General features: G+C 36.1%; 1 protein-coding gene across 1 annotated transcript in view; it reads right to left on the minus strand.

Moving 5' to 3' along the window:
- Positions 1-785: 785 nt before the first annotated feature.
- LOC111089277 overlaps positions 786-21,374 on the minus strand; it is a 22,533-nt gene continuing 1,944 nt past the window's right edge. The window contains exons 2-6 of the mRNA XM_022401479.1: positions 20,302-20,385; positions 18,650-18,761; positions 16,577-16,626; positions 15,930-15,969; positions 786-4,955 (exon numbers count right to left, since the gene is read on the minus strand). Coding sequence (XP_022257187.1) covers positions 3,738-4,955; positions 15,930-15,969; positions 16,577-16,626; positions 18,650-18,718 — 1,377 coding nt within the window. The 5' untranslated portion in view covers positions 18,719-18,761; positions 20,302-20,385 and the 3' untranslated portion in view covers positions 786-3,737. The remainder of the gene's footprint in view (positions 4,956-15,929; positions 15,970-16,576; positions 16,627-18,649; positions 18,762-20,301; positions 20,386-21,374) is intronic.

The following is a 21,374-nucleotide window of genomic DNA, read 5'->3' on the forward strand; positions in this document are numbered from 1 at the left end:
TGTCAGTAATATAGATAATAAATTACACACAAGACTGCCAAACTTTGTAACAAACCGTTGGTAAAACTTCTGTATCTAGATAGGTGTCGTATCGACTACTATGATGAGATATGCACCCCTAGAAAAAACGTATTTAAACAGACAATATCTTTTAAATTAATTTTATTTTAATCATAAATGAAAGAGGAAGATTCACCTGCTACAATAAAGATGAACGACACAATCAGTATATATCTTTATACACGTTAAGATTGCTAACAGAAATAAAGATTTAAAACAACAATATAAGAAAAGATTATATATTTATAACCAGACATAACAATGAACACCAAAGTTATAATTTTCTGATATTTAACTCAAAGTCTTTACAATATATATAGTACTTTGAACTTTTTGAGTTTATTGTTTAAAATAAAGTTTTTATAGACTGTTTTAACAAGACAAAATCATAATATACAATCAGCTTTTTTTTTACATATATTTATATACCATTTCTTGAATGGAGAGATAACATTAAAAAAAAACATTGATGCTGGTGTATAGCTCAACCCTAGATATAATTATCGTAAGAAAACTCCTGAATTATCTGATATTAAGGACGACTTTTTCGTCCTATGTTCTGTTAAGAAAACCCACTAAACATTATTCAAGTCTGAGTAGAACGTAGGAAACATAAACGTGTAATAACCGACATAATTTTTCTGAACTGTTTAAGTGGCGTGTACTGAAGTTACAACCGTGACTCGTGTTTTAACTGACGTTATCTTATTATCTTTTTTTTTTTCACGATTCTATTCTATCTGTGTGTTTACCTAACGTCTGAATTGATTTCTAAAGATGGATAACGTCAATATTAGCGCAGTATAATCTGTTTTAGGCAAGATGACTTCAAATGCTTTTGTCACTTTATACTTAGCAAGCCCATTAAAGTTTTTCAGTGAGAAAAATGGTCTAATGGCAATGGAACATTTCACCTATGTTATAAGCCGATGAGGCCTAGAGCTTCAAATGAATTCGTGTAGCTGATTGGGTTATAACACCAAGAGTTTTAAGTGACACTTTATGAAAAATTAAAATGTTATAAAGCCATCAAGCGTGTTTGAATTTTACAGGAAACGATGAAAGTCTTTTTTTTTAAATTTTATAATTGATTTATCTTCAATACTAATTTAGGTAATCTCACGATTTTTTAAATTTTATTTAAGGATACGAGACTTGTGAGCTTAACCATCTAGTAACATATTTGTTTGTTGTTAAACACAAAAACCCACAATTAGTTATCTGTGCTCTGCCCACTGCGGATATCGAAGCCCAACTTTTAGCATCATAAGTCCTCGGAATTATCGCTGAGAGCCACGGGGGGCATTTTGCCACATTGAAAGATTCCATAACGTTCATGTGACAAGTTGTTTAAAGAATCCATCGAGTTATTACCTGTCATACACCTGATTGTGTATTCAGATTTTCTTGAGCACTTTGTATTTCAAATAAATCTAGTTATAAAACTTAAACCTTTTACACTCTTTTTGTGAAGAAATCGGTATTTTGTTTGTAAGTGTAAGTTGTTACCCTGAAAGGGTAAAAAAAAAGGGGGCTTGTATTAAGGGTTGAATAATGTTATCACTGAGGGAACACGACATGTATTAGGGGTTGAATAATGTTTTCACTGAGGGAACACAACCTGTATTAGGGGTTGAATAATGTTTTCACTGAGGAAACACGACATGTATTAGGGGTTGAATAATGTTTTCACTGAGGGAACACGACATGTATTAAAGATTGAATAATACTTTCACTGAAGGAACACGACACGTATTAGGGGTTGTATAATGTTTTCACTGAGGGAACACGCCATGTATTAGGGGTTGAATAATGTTATCACTGAGGGAACACGACATGTATTAGGGTTGTATAATGTTTTCACTGAAGGAATACGACCTGTATTAGGGGTTGAATAATGTTTTCACTGAGGGAACACGACCTGTATTAGGGATTGAATAATGTTTTCACTGAGGGAACACGACATGTATTATAGATTGAATAATGTTATCACTGAGGGAACACGACACGTATTAGGGGTTGTATAATGTTTTCACTGAGGGAACACGACATGTATTAGGGGTTGTGTAGTGTTTTCACTGAGGGAACACGACCATGTATTAGGGATTGAATAATGTTTTCACTGAGGGAACACGACATGTATTATAGATTGAATAATGTTATCACTGAGGGAACACGACATGTATTAGGGGTTGTATAATGTTTTCACTGAGGGAACACGACATGTATTAAAGATTGAATAATACTTTCACTGAAGGAACACGACACGTATTAGGGGTTGTATAATGTTTTCACTGAGGGAACACGCCATGTATTAGGGGTTGTGTAGTGTTTTCACTGAGGGAACACGACATGTATTAGGGGTTGTATAATGTTTTCACTGAAGGAACACGACCTGTATTAGGGGCTGTATAGTGTTTTTACTGAGGGAAAACGACATGTATTAGGGGTTGTATAATGTTTTCACTGAAGGAACACGACCTGTATTATGGGTTGAATAATGTTTTCATTGAGGGAACACGACATGTATTAGGGGTTGAATAATGTTTTCACTGAGGGAACACGACATGTATTAAGGGTTGTATAATGTTTTCACTGAGGGAACACGACATGTATTAAGGGTTGTATAATGTTTTCACTGAAGGAACACGACATGTATTAGGGGTCGGATGATGTTTTAACTGAGGGAATTCAAGTATTTGAAATGTTTCAATAACTTTTTATTTAAAAAAAACCGTTATGGATAACTTTTAACTATTAATTATCATCAATGAAAGATAGAAGAGAATGAATTACCTAAAAAATATCCAACCTGAGATAACATTTCACACTATTATTAAAAGTGAAGGTAAAAAGTGCTTTAATTGTTGTGCAGCTCGTATCTTGATTGTGAAAGTGCAATGGTAACGTACATAAAGACGATAGGTAGAACGAACTCTAAGGATTTATCCTCTTTCCAAACAAATCGTCAAATTTCTCTCGACCTTCCGACTGGGTTGACGATCATACACTCCTTAGCCATCGCTGAAAGAACAGTCTGTTTGGTACACACGTGCAGGTCATAGCTGGAAGAGTGTTGATACTTTGAAGTATCCTACTTACAGATACCGTTATACGAAGCGTGAAGGCATGTAGACAAGTCACTTAGGTTAAGAAGGTGAAGGCAGTCTCGGTATATTTATAGCTGGCAGATCAACTGTCTGCCGATGAGATAGTGCAGTTTAGAGAAACTGTTTGATAAAGTCTATTATCTTTCTAGATAAAAGTTATACAGATTTTTAGATGACTAGTCATTAAAAACTATCGATTCTACTTACCTAAACTCTGTTATTTAATTCTAAATATATATATATTTATATATAGGTACTTCTAAGCGATCCATCCTGCACAAAATAAAATAAGCATGAATTTTCACATCTCTTTATCCCAAAATTTAGCAGCTTAACGAGGGTTGTGGGTTTAGAACTTAGATATATTTAAAGGTTTCGGTAATAACGTCAGAAATAATAATTTTCAGAAAACGTAAACAGAAAGGAACAAATGGCCATCCCGATAAGGTTCAGCTCAACTTTAATAAACTCATTCCAAATCAACGTTTCGAGAAAGCAGAAGCCAATCTTGAGCCGACGATATGACAGGGGTTTTACATTGAGCTCCTGGAAGATATTAGATACATGTTATATTATGTCCGTCTCGTGTATCGGATTTGACGACTGTGGAAGTGTGCTGGCTTTATGTTTCCTTCCCAGCATCTGAGCAGCCGGTACTTGGGTTTCTGCGCTAGGATTTTTATTAGTTTTTGTAGAGAGCTGTGTCAAAGAACTTGAGGTAGGGACTAAAGAAAGCTTCATCTTTGACAAGATGTTGTTTTCACTGCCCGTCTTCTTGAGATCGCCGGGTCCGGTGAAACTGAGCGCCCGACTTGTTGGAGAGGAACGGGTCAGATATTGAGCACGCTGAAGTTGTTGTAGCTTAGTATATTGATCTTGCAAACGTTTTTGTTTATCGAGTAGTTCCTGATGTCTGTACTCTAAAATCTCCTGGCGGCTCTGGGAGAGAAGCAAGTTAGATGAAGGGATTAATCTGTTGATCAAGTTCGCAGCGTTCACGACACAAGGTCCCGCTCCTTCTGACAAGCTCCGCTCGAGCTGCGTTCTGATAGAGGGACCGTTTCTTAAAAGCAACCCTTCTTGAGAATTCACACTTTCACTGCTGCTACTAGATGACTGGTCCCTCCGAATGAACTCATCCAAGGCTCGTGTTCGAATGATCTGGTTGGTAACTGGTTTAGAATGGGGTCCATCACTAGACGTTGATTTTTGGGATGAATCAGATGCAGACCTGAGCAACTGTAAACCTGGTTGACTTCGCTTGCTGACGTGTTGAGTCTTGTGCTGGGAAGAACTGGTAGCGTCTATAAGGTCGTCGTCTTTCGTGAACGTGGATATGTTGGAAGACTGCATCACAGACCTACTAGTTGTGCGAGGTGGAGGAGGGGGCACTTTTTTAGGCGCTAGGTAGGGTGGTTTATGTTGATTTTTACGACCACTAGACAGAGAAGCAACAGAAATTTTATTTTTGTCTAACGCAGAAGGGCTCAGACGACGAATCCCACCTTCGCTTATAGCTAATTTGCTTCCATCATCCAAGGAAGAGATTCCCGTCTTTAAATGCCCTTTGGCATGCTGTCGAGAAAGACCGTGGGAGGAGGATTCAGAGTAGTGGGAAGTAAAATGCCCATGAGCCCAAAGAGAAGGATCTTGTCTTATTTCTTCTGTCTGGTTAAAACACTGAAGCTCATTGAGCAACTCATCTAGGGCTGTCTCTTTCTGTTGTGCCCTCTGGTGATCCTCAGGAAAAGCACGAATCACAGGATCAAAGTCTGGGTCGATGGTCTGTAATTATGTGATAAAGTAAAAGATAAAGTACTGAATATAAAATATTTTTAAAAACCACATCAAAAATCTAATAGCGTGTGTATATGTCTACACATTTACATAATTATGGACACATTTTCTTCTACACATTGAGCACGACAAGTGTCAGTAGTGTGACACAACGCTAAATAAGAACCTTTAAACAGCAATGTAAAAAACTAGAAGGGTGTAAAGAAAACTACTGGCAGGAGCTAATTTGAATATCGTAGTTAAAAAGTGGGTTTTTTTTACAATTTGTTTGAATGAATTTTGAATATTGTTCGATCCTAACTCATCTCAAGCCTTTCATGCCTGTGAATAATCCAGAGTTTTAATCATACTCAATTCATGTGATGATTAGGGTGTTCGTTCCAGTATTTCCCAATAAAGCTTCGCAAGGGTTATCTGCGCATTTTGAATTCATAGACTAGATAGAAGGCATCTAGTCAACAGCGCCCTCTGCAAGCAGTTTCTTGGGCTACCCAAAGTGCGGAGGCCTTTCTTTTTTTCTTGCGCCAACGGGTCAGTTTCACTGTCCGGCACGTCACTAAACAAGACCGGCTTATATATGCATCTAAGTAAGTTTTAAAGAAAGAAACAGATGCGTTAGAACATATGTTGGTCTAAAAATCCTTAAGTTTAATTTCATCTCGCCAGTTTTGGATAAAATTAAGTCTCAGGAATTTGTTAACTGGTAGTACGAAAATGGCAACTGGTAACGCCAGCTACGAATAATGAAACTAAGCAACGGCATAAGCAGTTCAAGCAAAGGGGATACGTCTCCCCGAAAGATGCACTGGACAACTCAGTGCAAATATAAAAAAAAACAAAAAAACTGTCACTCGAGTAACTGAGATACTGCTGTCACCTACCTGGAGAGACAGGAGAGCTTTTTTTCTTTCGGCATTTGGAAGGTGATGGTGGTTTTGGCACGTGTTTTTTCCAGCAAGATGAAGCATCACCCCCACGTGCAGCCACATATCAAGTTCACGACTGAAGCCCCACGTGCTGTAACGTAAGCCGATCTTTTGGCTCTTACGAGTAAAGCAAGCAATGTATTTCCAGAAACAGTGCTTGTTAGTGTGTTTGAAAATGACAAATTAGCCTAAAGAAGTGGATAAAGGTCGATAGAGGTCACGCAGAGGTGGTATAAAACCATAGTGTACTAGAATCAGCTGGTAGGTACTTTACCGTGTAGTTCTCCCTCCATTTAAAAGTTATTAAAACGTGTTCAATCAGTTATAGAAGACCTGTTATATTAGAAATGCCTCATAACTTAATTAGAGATTTCTGTGGACTGCCTTAGAAAATTTTTGGACAACATTTCGAGTTAATGGCACTAATTTACTTTAGTTTCTTGTTTGATGAGTTTCATATTCGCTCGTACACTTCGTGTAATAAAGAAGACCAAGGCGGTTTGAGTTGCGATTTTTATAACGATACGTTATCATTGTACTAAAGTTTTAATACAAGATCTGTACAGTTCGACATAGCTTCGAAACTAAAACCTCATTTTAAAATAAGGATAATTTAGTACTAGCTTCCGCTCAAAGCAAGCAGAACCTAAACTTTAATGCAGTAATGAATAAAGCTAAGTTAATACTTGTTTCTTACGTTCTATCTTATAATGATCAAAATGCTTTGTTTCATTAGCAAGGTACCCTCGCTGTTACTAATGTCATGTAATAAAATTAATTTAACAAATAATCGAATCTAAGGACCTCAGAAGATGACAATCGTGTTTCAGCAAGTTTGTCAGTTAAATAAGCATGGTTAGATGTAAAGGGTGTTCGAAATTTATGTTAAAAATTTGCTTACCCGTGTTTCAGAGACATTCAAAAGTACATTAAACAAATTTGTTAACACAATTTCCGGACATACTATATGCGGGTTGTTTATTTGTTTATTGCGTTAGCCGTCCTAATTTTGAAGTGATATATTAAAGGGAAGGAGGATAATTAAAATTACCCACTCTTGGTCAAAGAATAGTGGGAATGATCGTCACATTATAGCGCTCCCACGGCTGAAAGGGCTAGCACTTTCGGCGACGAGTTTCGATCCCACGAACCGTAAATTACAGGCCTAACGCTCTAGCCACCAAACCTTACCAGACTTTGTATTGGGTTCGATTTTAAGGCGATGTCTTTCGATAAATACTTAGGCTGTAAAATTCATAGTCGCTTTATAACCGCGGCCAACTAGGTCATCGCTAGTTCTTGCAACTAATTCACCTGCAGGCTGTTCAGTTATAGTACTGATTTTGCGGACATAAAAAAGGACGATATGACACTCATTTTTCATCTTTCCCATGGTTTTTGAAAACGGGGGGGTCGCCTTATATTCGAGATCGCCCTATAATCGGGCCAATACATTATATATACTAAAATAGTGTAAATTCCTAAGCCGGAAAGTATTCACATATAATTATTTTTGTTTTATGAATACAAGTTTAGCCTAAAAGATCTCTACTTTTTGATGAATGTGTGTTGGAGATGTCATAAAGTAATTTTCCAAATCATAATCAAACAGAGATTTATTTGTTTTTTGTTGAATTTTGTGTAAAGATATATTTGAGGGTTATCTGTGCCAGCCGTTCCTAATTTTGAAGCGATAGAGAAGAAGGAATGGAGCTAGTCAGTATCGCCAACTCTTGAGTTACTCTCATCAGACCGAATAATGGGGTTTGACCGTCACTCTTATAACGCACCCACAGCTCCAAAGTGTGAAAGCAATTTTTTTTTTACATTCTTACTGCAATAACAGAACGTAAACCACGGAACTTCAGATACACAATCAGGCACGATAACCACCGGGCTGCGTTCGGCCCATTAAAATAGAGGAGTGGATTGAATATCTAATAAAGAATATTAAAGCGACAGCGGAATATTTCTCTCTTTTCACTTAAAACGTATAATTATTTGCATGCCACTTGTGACAGGACTCTTTTTATCAGGTGTCCGTAACCAACAGCACTTTAAATGAGTGGTTCGAGTTAAACAAAATATTATACTTGGTTAAATTGTTTACTTGAATCAAATTAAAACGAAAATTATAGTCATGGAAACTTGAACTTTCTTGATCTCATGTTTTTTTTTTTCACGTCCTGTTCGAAATGCCATACAAATAGAATTACCTTTTACGTGATAAAAATATTCAACCAAAAATTTTTATTTCATGTCACTTTAAACCAGTGATTCTCAAAGTGTGGTCCGAGAGGGTCATCTAGAACCTATGACCCTGACTACGGACCGTTTGTCTTTGTGGAAAATTGTCGAAATTCTTCGTCTCTGCTTTTACCAGTTCTCCCCGAAAAATTTAAATCACGATTAAAATATTAAAGCCCTTAACTCCCCTTGTTAATACAGTAATTATAAGCCCATTATAAATATACGTAATATCCCCGAACGCCCCAGTTTCTTTCCTTTTAAAACTAAACACCTGCCACGATTAAATAAATTAAATAAAGAGGAGGTCATCCAGGTGATCCGAGGGCTGGTTCAAAATATAAGTGGAGGCCATACGAGTGAACAGAACAAGTGGGTAGGACCGGTAGGTGGTACAAGGGGTCTTTTGCACCACCGAAATGGTACTGAGACGAAATAGTTTGAGAACCACTGCTTTGAACATAACGCCTCTTACACGTTTATCTAAATTCGACTTCTTTGCAGAATCGATAATATCGGGCAACAGAAATAAATACTAAAAGCAGTCTTAATCAAAATTCAGCATCATATATAACCGATTGCTGATAATATTACTATTAATAATAATAAAAAACTCAAGTAGATAAATCCTTAATGTTATTATCTGTATACTAAATCCTTATTTATGTACACACAAACACACATGTATATATATTTATATTTGAACAAATTTTGTTTCTTTATCGGTAGTTAAGCACAAAGCTACACTGTGCTCTACCCATCAAGGGTATCGAAACCCAGTTTCTAGCGTTGTAAGCCCGCAGACATACCGCTGTGCCACTGGGAAGGGGAGCTTCCAACAAGTACTTCTATAAATACTTACACACGTACGTTTATCGAACAAATAGTAGGAAACCGTTGATCTTAATATGTTGCATCTTTCAAACAAAATAATCAGAATTTAAATTCACAATTTATTTTTTTGTAAATTCTCTTTTTCCATTTATTAAATTCTTCATTGTTTCATCTTTTACGACAATCATTCCCTGCTTGGTATTTACATGAAGTGCTATTTGTTTCAGATATTTGCGTAAAGCTACACAAGGGCTAATTTTGAAGTGAGAGACTAGAGGAAAACAGCCAGTCAAAAGTACCCACCACCAACTATTGGGATATTCTAAACGAATAGTGGGATTTGGCTGCCACTTTTATAAAGCATCCACAGCTCGAAAGAGAAGAGCGTGAGAGGTCATATGCACCTGACCCTCTCAAGTCTTCAAGGCCTAAATCCCGATGGATTGGTGGAGAGGAGCGCGATTCTGCCCAAAGAATCCACAGTCCGTCACTCTAACTGTTAGGCCACGCCCGACCGATGTTAATATAAAAAATATTATAAGTGTAATTAGTGAGAATATAAACATCGGTTAGTTAAAGGCTGTATTTAAAGAAGAAGAAGAATATATTGGAAAGCTATGAACGAAATTATCAAAATAAAGATAAGAATATTTATGACTGACAGACTTTATAGTGATTATCTATAAACTAAATATAAATTATGCGTATTTCATAAGTTTTATTCCAGGTCTACATCTTACTATAAATTCTTCATTACTTTATAATTATATACATTTTATATTATTGCAAAACAGGGAATTTTGGAACCCTATATTTTATGGTCTGGAAACAGTAAAGATGTGGATGTCGATCCAATAGGCTTAACATTTGTGAGACAAAATTCATTTAGAACGTAGATTTTTTTTTCACGTTCTTTTCAATTTGTTCACTTTGTGAAATTAATAACAACGTGTTACAAATTATATAAAACATTTAAGGCAATTCACTTCTGAAATTTCCAAACATTTACAAAAAGCTTTTGGCGCCTTAGCCGTAGATTGAAGCTTGTTTCTTGGCCATGTAGAGGGCCTAAAGCTTGTAGATAAACAAATATATATATATATATATATCACATGCAATAAGGTTAAAAAATATTTAATTATTTTATTTCAGTAATTTAACAAATTACACTAATTTTGCTGTACTAGTGATACTACAAAATTGTATTATTAAGAGTGGCTTTTTCCGGTTTTTCTCACCTGTGAGAACCACGTTGTAAACTACCACGAGGCCCCATTTATAAACCATTAGGGAAACCCTTCCCCCCCTCTTCTCATCATCTCACATAAACCTGGCGTAAATAGGTTCCACAACACTATTAAGTTAGTTTATTCAACATATCGTCAGGTAGATTTATCTGATAACCTAGAAACTCACCTCTCCCCTTCTCACCATCTCACATAAACCTGGCGTAAATAGGTTCCACAACACTATTAAGTTAGTTTGTTCAACATATCGTCAGGTATATTTATCTGATAACCTAGAAACTCACCCCTCCCCTTCTCACCCACCTCCTGTTCAGTAACAACATTTTTTCACCTATATCATTACACCTAATTCATGGTTACGTCGCCAAAGAGATGAAAGAAAATGTGTTGAGATCTGAAGATTCCATAAAGAAAGATACAGTGAAAAGAAAAAGGTAAATACAATGAGTTGGGAAGATTACTAGATGATATTGTTGTTGTTTAAGCAAAGTCACAGTGGGCTATCTTCTGTGTCCGCCAGGGGGAATGCGAGCGCTTGCTAAACTTACCGCTGTCCCACCGGAGGGGGGGGGGGACTCCGAGTTAATAGTTATGAAAACAAATACACGTGCCTAAGTAGTTTAGAATGTACCTCCACGTTGTTATGTTCACAGAAGAGAAATGCAAAACGTCGCGAAATTAAATGGTTATTTTAATGTAGAAATGAAAAATAAACAAACGCAGATAAAATAGGAATGTGAGTGAACATATAACGTAATGACAATTTGTATGGCAGTGGTCACCTTCAAATAATGACCATAAAGCCAAGAATCGAGCTTTTGAGGGCTTGGTGTGGTGAGAAGGGGACCACCCACATACGGTAACATTAAGATATAGAATAGTCGGACGGGGGGGGTGTAAGATGGGGTATAATTAGTGTGTCACGTGGTAATATGAATGGAAGGACTAGAAAATGCGAACCATTGATTCTGACAGTATTAAATAAAGTTATGTAATTTCATCCAGTAAGAAAAATAAACGAGGGCAGTGATTGTTTGTTTTGGTTTAAGTGCAAAGCTACACAATGGGCTATCTGCGCTGTGCCCACTGCAAATATCGAGCCCCGATTTTTTTTTTTAGCCATAAGTCCCAAAATTTACCGCTGAGTTATCAGGGGGCGGTGGTGAGTGTGAAATCGTAACTATTGATTGTTATATAAAGGCACACAAAGGTCTTACTTCGCATGTTCGTCCGTAAGTTTGAACTGATAGACTAGAGAGAAGCATGGGCGGCAAGAGGGAGCACTTGCCCCCCCCTAAAAAAATGAGAAATACAATTCTTTCTTTATTCATTCAGTATATTTACATGAATTTTTCATTTAATTCACAATTTCAACTTACTTTGCCTCTCACTGGAAAAAATTCTGCGGACCCCTATGGACCCCTATGTCTGACTGAATAGTAGGATTTGACTATCACTCTTATAACGCACTTGCGGCCCCTAAGTGCGGTGCGTGTTTATGGGTCAACGGAACGTCAGTAACGAATTTTCGTATTTGATAAACCCTAAGCCTCGCTCGGCCATATACCGAGTTTTTTGAAACATAAGAACAATTCTTCTTCTTTACGTGTTTTGTTACCCCTGAGTCACCGGGGGGGGGGGGGAGGAGCGGTGAGTGAGATATTATTAAACTTCCGAAACGACGATCAGATGAGTGACTTTTACAACAGCTGAACCTAATTATGACGACCTAGATTTCTACGCGTTTTTATTCAGTATTGACTATTTTAAGATGTTTTTAGTGTTCCTTTTCCATGCTTAATTTGTTTGTCGTTAATCGCAAAGATACACAATGAGCTATCTGTGCTCTGCCCACCGCGGATATCGAGACTCGAATTTGAACGTTAATAAGTTCTCAGACTTAGCACTAAGCCACCAGGAGGCGCTCGATTGCAAATTGGAGACAATGACCAGTGGGCAAATAACTAGTCCTTGATTTTTGTTACTCCTGGTGTTCGAAACCTGAAGTTATGCAACGAGTCAGTTTTCCTGTTCTTTTATTACGCAAGCGCACTAATTGTAACGCAGACACCCCCAATTCTTCCCTAGTCACGTGGAGGATGGTAATTAAAACTAGCATTGTCTGTGATGATTTTAACATTTTAACAATAAAAAAAACGTTAGAAACATACTTAATTTCCCATGTCTTTTGTATGTGGACCTCAAACTATAAAACAGGGCGGTTTGGACTTCAGAACTCGCATTGATCACACTCCTTAGTTTTTAGCAATAGATTTCTTGCCAACGTACTATATTTGGTGAAACGAAGATAAAGTTTCAGTTGCATCTGCAATATTTAGGCTTAAGATGTATTGAAAAGTATTCCTATAAACGATGTAGAATTAGTAGAGACATGGGATTTTGGTAATGACGAACAGTTGTCCACTTAGTTTAGTCCACACAGGCTACAAAAACAGATTAGCCCACACAGGGTTTAAATAGAGATTGTATCATGAACCACTGTAGTGGTTCATAATAGGGATCGCAATGAATTGTATAAAACCTTGATAAAACGTTCGAGCAACGAGCACCTTAAACAGTAAAGATTCAGTTCAAACAACACTTTAAAACCTTTACTATATGTTAAACTTACAAGAGAAAGACAATCCGCTCAAAACAACCCTTTTTTAATTCTTCTTCTTATTATTATTCTCTTGCCAGCCTACAACAAAAGAAACTTGGTATATTGCACGCTAACCTTTTGTAGAATACCAAATAAGGTACTGCTAAGGTCGTAGAGGTAATGAAAAGTCGATTTATTTCCTCTATATTTTACATAAGCTAAAAACATCATAATTATACTGTAAACGATGTTATTATTACTTCTTCAAGTTAGCTTTCTCACAAATATTTGGTGTTCCTTTAAAAAGCTTAAGTATAGGGTGAAACAGGAATTACCAGCCAATAATAGATGAATATGACATGTAGGTACTCGATGCTTTGTACACTATACAATCGATGTCTTTAGGGAGCCAACCGCTATATTATGTATGAAGTGAATGGGTAAAAAAGAAATCAATACACATAATATTAAATTTTTTTACACACATTCGTACAATAATCACTTTAAAAGACACGAAGGTTTATTTAAATCGATGTTTTAGACGTACAGTGCCTCGCAAAAGTATTCACCTCCTACCAATAATGTCACATTTTGATGAAATACAGATAATATAAACAATTTATTTAATGAACTTCTTTTTATTCAAAACTCTAATAATCAAACTTAACACTGTTATGTGTAAAGGAGGTTGAATGTCAACAAAATATGCAAAGAAAATATATAAATTGAACTTTGCTGATTACATAAGTATTCAGCCCCCTAAGTCAGTACTTGGTGGAATCACCTTTGGTAGCAGTTACTGCTGTGAGTCATTTTGGATAGGTCTCTACCAGCTTTACACAATGAGATGGTGTAATTTTTGCTCATTCGTCCTGGCAAAATTGCTCCAATTCTAACAAGTTCGTTGAGAACTGTTGATGGACTGCAATCTTCAAGTCTCTCCATAAATTGTCCATTGTATCCAAGTCAGGACTTTGATTGGATTATTCCAGGACATTCACTTTCTTCTTTTGAAACCATTCCAGTGTGACTTTGGCCTTGTGCTTCGGGTCATTGTCCTGCTGAAATATGAATTTTCAACCCAGTTTTAGATTCTTGGCTGACTCAAGCACGTTTTCCTCTAGGATTTGCTTGCACTTTGCACCATCCATCTTCCCCTCAATCATGACAAGCTTCACAGTTCCTGATGATGAGAAGCATCTTCATAGCATGATGCTGCTACCACCATGCTTTACAGTTGGGATGGTGTTGAATGGGTGATGTGCTGTGTTGGGCTTGCGCTAGACGTAACGCTTTGAACTTAGACCAAAAAAGCTCTATTTTTGTATCGTCTGACCATAAGACTTTCTGCTACATGTCTGCACTATCATTTCAGGCTTTGTCGCAAACTCCACATGAGATTTAAGATGATTCTTTTTCAATAATGTTTTCCTTCTGGCCACTCGCTCACAAAGGCCAGCTTTGTGTAGGGGCCGGAATATTGTCGATGCATTGAACACTGACTCTCATATCAGACATGGAACTTTGAAAATCTTTCAAAGTCACTTTTGGCTTCACAGTGGCATCCCTAGCCAGTTTCCAGTTTACTCGGCTGCTTCGTTTGGAAGGGCGGCCTGATCTGGGTAGTGATTGGGTGGTACGAAATACATTCCACTTCTTAATGATGGACTTCACCGTACTCAAAGGGATAATCAGCGACTTTGAAATTTTCTTTAACCTTCTCCTGATCTGTGCTTCTCTACCATTTTATCCCTGACTTGTTTGGAAAGCTCCTTGGACCTCGTGGTTGGTTTGTCGTAGCTTGAACAGATGCATTTACTCTGAAGTCAAGTTAAACCACTCTGATTACACACAGACAGAGACTATAACACTAATTTTGTACCTAAGCTGATTTAGGGTTGCCGTAGCAAAGGGGTTGAATACTTATGTAATTGAGAATATTCTAATTTTCTTTGAAAATCTAACTTACCTACATAATATCAGCGTTTTTTTTTTAGCTTTCTCGGTTTGGAGTATATCGTGTAGATTCTAAATATAAAGTCCCATTTGAACGTTTCATGATTGCAAGCTCAGACCGCAACAAAATGTGGAAACTTTACAGTGGGGGAATACTTTTGTAAGGCACTGTATATGTTTTTTTTGTTGAAAGGTTGCTTTTCTACTGGTAAACATTTTCGCGCTTAATGGGGGTTGTGTCTTAGTCTAAGCATGCATTTGCCCTTTGCTATGTATTATGTATAGATAATTTAGTTACACAGAAACTATAAATGCTCACTATATTCTCATACAAATCTTCGTGACAATCTCCAGCTGCAGCTTAACATTTTACACCTCTAGCTAATGCGATCAAATAGTCAATAGCTACAGTAAATCATCACGAACCGTATCAGCTAGCTACTATGTTTACTATCATTACAATGTATAAAGGTAGCTACCGTATCAAGTAATCCTTTGTCTATAGTTGAGCACAAAAAAAAAAGCCAGCCAACAAGATAAATAATAAATTTGGAATTTAAAAACCTACATATAGGGATCGTAAAAGAAAAGTAAGGAAACAAGGCTGGAGATACATTATTTACCAAAGCTACAAATCTCTATTTTGACTCCACCAAATGTAATTCTAGGTAAGAGCATTGAGTCAGAATAGGAGTTTGAAGTTTGAGTAAATAATGTCTACGGTATCTCCAGCCTTTGTTTTCTTACTGTTTTTACCATCCCTATTTGCAGGCTTTTAAATTCTCAATTTTTTACCTATCTTGTATATATATATATATAACTTAGTATTATCTATAGCAGGGTTTGAAAAAACCATTGACGTAGGTAATAGTTCAATAAAAAATATATGTTAATATTATCTACTCACGATCAGGTTTATAAATAAATTAAGTGTTCCACGTGAATGTACGCCGAAGTTCATACTTGTATGATTTTCTCGCGCGAAAAATAGTTGAAATGTTATGATTTTTAACGGTATAAAGACCGCATAGAAATGTATTGGTGGCTAGATAAAACGTAAAAAAAAAATTAAATATATATATATATATATATAATCCGTATTTGTTTTTGAAGGAAAAAAAAAGACATTAAAAAGACAGAAGAAACCAACCTTCTGAGCCCATCCTAAAGTGGAAAACCCCCTCCACAGGCTGCGTTAAGGGTGAAAAATAGTCGAATCTAACTATAACCATCTCTACAAATCGTAAACTAAAATCTTGCGTAGTAAAAATATCTAAACTTATTCAACTTTAAACAATATGTGAAAAAAAACCCATAAAAAACATATATTAAAATTAGTTAAAATTAGTAAAACATGAAAATTTAAAAATAAAAAGCAAAGCTTAATAGGTATTGTGGTAATAACCCAAAAATAGCATGCAAGCAAGAATAATACGACGGAAAAAAAAATATTAGTTTGTAAGGTAAGAAAGAAACATTATAATAACAAAACCAACACGTCATGTCAACTTAATAGCCTTGCCTTAATGATACTCAAAGTGAAAGATGAAGAATGAAAAAAACATGCTAACTTCTCAATATTTGCTTTTCATCATGCAGCACAAGTATATTGTTATGGAAAGGTCTGAGTGAGAGAGTATAGTTGTGTGTCAGATCTGGACATGCTGCCCGCAGCGTAGTCATTCCGGGGATATAAAGAGGGGGCGATTTGGGTACAAAGAGAGTGCGTTAAACGCACGAGAGGGGGAAGCACAGGTTGGATTTAAAAAGAGTGGGAACAAAAAATGAATTCATTACTCAATCTTCTGTCGGAAGTTTGAACTTCGTTTCCAGTCGTGTCTGCCAGACTGATGAGGTGAAGGGACCAAGAGAAAATAAAAGAAGCATATTAATTAACATTTTTTTTCATTTCTAATAAGGACATTTTTTTTTAATAATGAGTTCTAAGCAACGTCATGGGCAGTTTAATGATTTTCATCCATATTAAAGGAATGCCCACCATTAGGAACCGAAAGAAAACATTTACCTATGTTAAACCAGTAAGTTAACAAAAAAAAAATGAAAATATGCCATTTGTAACACCATCAACTGGATATACCGATATTAACTGAATTACTTCTTGGAATGACAAGTATTATAACCGAAATGGTGTATTCTGAGATAAGCTCGTTAAAGTTTAAGATATGAGCTCAGTTTATAGACAAGACGTTTTTTTATTTCACCTACATTCCATTTTCATGGTTTTTGTTAATACTCTATAGTTACACAATTAACTATTTTAAAAAACACTCCCGTTCGTTATCCTTAACAATGAAAAGAAAAACTCATGTTTCATTTTTCTTTCGAGTGGATACCTAGTGTCCTGAAACAAAAAACAATTAATAATAATAATAATAATAATAAAAATGACCGAGACATCTCCGTATAAAACTTACTTGCCTATCTTTTTATACGTTGGAAATAATTTGATGAAATATTTGTACGTGACACAACTTTTTTTAACTCAAAGTATTATTTTCTTTTTCTCAATCTGTCTCACTTTATAGATTTTGGTTTAAAAAACAAAACATGGAATAAAACACACCTTCGCATATAAATAAAAATATAAAAGTTATAGACTACAAATAAAATACAATAATAATTTTCAACACTACAAAAACCTTTCATTCTTTTGAAAATGGCTGAAAGGCTTAGTGGATACATTTTGACTTATGTAACAGTAAAAAAAAAAGCGGGTAAATCAACAGATTTGGAAATAAGATTATAATGTGGTAAATAGGATAAAACACCAGGCTCTGTGTTTTGTTAATTCAGGAATAAATTATAATAATTATTAAAATAAGAAAGGTACTTCTCAGAAACGGATTGTACGTAAAGGTGAAGATAGGTTGTTCAGTAATAAAACACAACTGAACTAGAATTGTAAGGATTTGTTTGTTTATTATTAAGCCTCAAAATACAGAATGAGCTATCTTTGTTGTACCCATCGCGTGTATCGAAACACGATTTTTAGCGTTACAAGAGCCACCTGGTGGCAAGAGTTCCAAGGAACCAAGTCACTGCAACGCACTTTACATATTAGGTAACTATAGGTGCGTTTGAGAGAAACAAACACAAAAAAAAACAACTTTAAATCGGTGAAACTTCAACCCGTATAGTCTAGAACAGTCACTTTTAACCTCTCCTGGTCCAGGACTCTTTTATAACTATTGATGGACAGTCGAGACCTGGTTGGCTTCTGTTTTTTTTTCCTTGCAAAAATTTCTTTTTCAGTCTTTATGCCGGTGGGACGGCGGTAAGTTTACGGACTTACAACGCTAAAATCCGGGTTTCGATTTCACAGCAGATAGCCCAATGGAGCTTTGCTCTAAAACAAACAAACAATTCTTCTTCATCCCACCTTAATTCCCCATCTAATTTTAGGCTTAGATTAGCCACTATCCAAGGCAGATGAACGGACCTGACCCTAAAGGGCGAGTATGTTCGATGACGGGGATTCGAAACCGCGCCCTAACCACCAGATCTTGTTAGACCTAAATAAATCACCTATTCTTGAGTTGAGAAATACTGGTCTGGAAATAAAATAAGTAGTACCATTTTATTTGGCTAAAGAATGTCCTGCAATTTGTAGTATTTCCTGACTATTTAATACTTCTAACAACGCAAGCCAAAAAACAAACAACAATATCTCTTCCATTATAAAACTGTTTTGAAATTTAATCCGAGGAGGGGGCAGCCGCTAAAAGTTGTGAGGGTGGAACGAGGTATTTCAGGGTACACATACTGACCCGTCCAGGTCAAGTCTCAGGTCAGAGGTTGAGAAAGACGGGAAAGGGTTAGCTCATTTCGATTACACAAAACAGTCCTTACTTTGGCAGTATGCGTATGAGCGTCTCCACTAGAATGAGATCCATCGGCGGATAGCGATTTTTCAGGCATCGAGGAAGCACCTGTGTGTCGCTGTTCTTGTACAGAGGCGAGTCTAAAGACAAAAAAACAAAAACAAGCTAACACTGCTAAGGCTAGTCTGGAAATGAAAGTTTAAAATACTAAGTACAAAACAGCTGTAGAGCGATTTTTAGGGCAGATTACGTCACTGAACATCGAGATGAAGTCACATGAATTAGAAACTAGCTGTTTAGAACTCATAACGTAGATACATTAATACACGAAAAACACACACGGAGTTTTCTCTACTTTTAAATACTTTATTTGCGAGCTTTCGGTTTCTTATCGGAACCTTCATCGGGCAACATTGTATTGAATAATATAAATAATAGTAAGACAGGAGTTTCAGCAATAATATTAATAATACAGGCCATCTGGTGTTAAAGTTCTTAATCTATGAAGAAAATGACAAAAAGACAAGTATTTGAACTTTTACATAAATGTGAGAATCAAAACTTCGGTGTTTGTAACCGTTTTATATTACGAATATTTTAAACACTCTTGTTTAAAAATATTTAAGATATAAGAAAATATAACAATACTGTAATCATAGGTATTAAATATAAAAATTATTAGTTTTGAACTAATACATTATACAATTATTTGTTGTGAGTTAAACACGAAAAGTGGAAATCATTAAAGGTTTAATTTTACGTCAACGCCACGATAAATTATGTTTGTTTTTTGAATTTCGCGCAAAGCTACACGAGGGCTATCTGCGCTAGCCGTCCCTAATTTAGAGGTAAGGCAGCTAGTCTTGGGCTACTCTTTTAACCACATTATAACGCCCCCAGGGCTGAAAGGGCAAAGATGTTTGGTGTGACGGGGATTCGAACCCGCGACCCACAAATTGCGAGTGGAGCGCCCTAACCACCTGGCCATGGATAAATTATGTGTTTGGTAAGAGGCATATTGTGCTTGGACGGCGACGATTCTTCAATTTATGTAAATATTGAAACCTTTTTCTGTTAATTCTGTCATAATTCGTTTTTATTTTTTTTATTTTTTTACAAACACTGACAACTTTAATACCAATTGTGTCAAGTATTTATTTCTTCATTTATTTTATTCGCCAAAACGCAGGTGTCAGTGAAGAAATGATTATGTCCAAAAAACATAAAATATTTCAGTTTATTACTGGTGAGTAGAGGGCAATACATTTACATCAAACTAAAAGATGATAAACATCGTTATGATTGTCGCTTAGACACCTATCTTTAAAAAAAAAAAAGGCCCGGCATGGCCAGGTGGTTAGGGCGCTCGACTCGCAATCTAAGAATCGCGGGTTCGAATCCCCGTCACACCAAACATGCTCGCCCTTTCAGCCGTTGGGGCGTTATAATGTGACGGTCAATCCCATTGGTAAAATAGTAGCCCAAGAGATGGCGGTGGGTGGTGATGACTAGCTGCCTTCCCTCTAGTCTTACACTGCTAAATTAGGGACGGCTAGCGCAGATAGCTCTTGTGTAGCTTTGCGCGAAATTTATAACAAACAAACTAATTTTAATCATCAAAACATCTTCAACATACGGGTTTTCGGTTGTTTAAACCGTTTCGGGTTTTCGGTTTCTTACCTTTTGAGAGTTACTAACGTTCCCGTAAGTTTCTTGCACCTTCTAAAAGCATTCTCCAATCGTTCAGGTTCGTCAGTAAGGAACCTGCGGGAAAGAAGTACTCCTGTATCAATCGATTTTTTTTTTGTCAACATAACTTAGAGTAAAAATAAAATAGTCCAGGTACAAGAAGAAAAAATCTGGTTCAAGAAGACATAAATAACTACTGACAAGTTGAAGAACCCCCCCTGCGCTAGACTCTAATCTTAGATTGAGTTTTACTAAGCCTAATTATAACAAAAAGAAAGAATCTGGTTCAAGAAGACATAAATAACTACTGACAAGTTGAAGAACCTCCCTGCGCTAGACTCTAATATTAGATTGAGTTTTACTAAGCCTAATTATAACAAAAAGAAAGAATCTGGTTCAAGAAGACATAAATAACTACTGACAAGTTGGAGAACCTCCCTGCGCTAGACTCTAAATTTAGATTGAGTTTTATTAAGCCTAATTATAACAAAAAGAAAGAATATGGTTCAAGAAGACATAAATAACTACTGACAAGTTGGAGAATCTCCCTTCGCGGATTCAGCGTACAAGAATTACAGTAGGACATGTAAAAATGTCAAGACAATAAAACCATCGCAGGCCTGTGTTATTATTAATTAATTATATTATATTCACCAGGTGGAAAATTTTTCTAACAACTATTAGAAATTTGGTAACATTTAATTATGAACGTTTCGGAATGTACAATAAAACGTGCGACAGAAGTATGTTTAACAATATTAAGAAAAAATTAAATAATTTCAAAATAATAATAATAACACGATCACCCTATCCTTCTCGAAAACTTTAAAATTATACTCCCGAATAACTGAATACAATTAAATAATGTATTTCAAACTTTCATTGATCATCTAACACTAAACAGTATCACCAACTCGTCCCTGTTGTCATTAATCTAATTAGTTCCAGATTTCCAGTGTTTTATTTTTATCATTTAAATATATAACCAGGTGGATAAGGCGCTCGACTCACAATCTGAGGGTCGCGGGTTCGAATCCGCATTCCACCAAACATGCTCGCCCTTT

Source organism: Limulus polyphemus, unplaced genomic scaffold (assembly GCF_000517525.1).
Source record: "Limulus polyphemus unplaced genomic scaffold, Limulus_polyphemus-2.1.2 Scaffold5764, whole genome shotgun sequence".
Taxonomy (NCBI): Eukaryota; Metazoa; Arthropoda; class Merostomata; order Xiphosura; family Limulidae; genus Limulus; species Limulus polyphemus.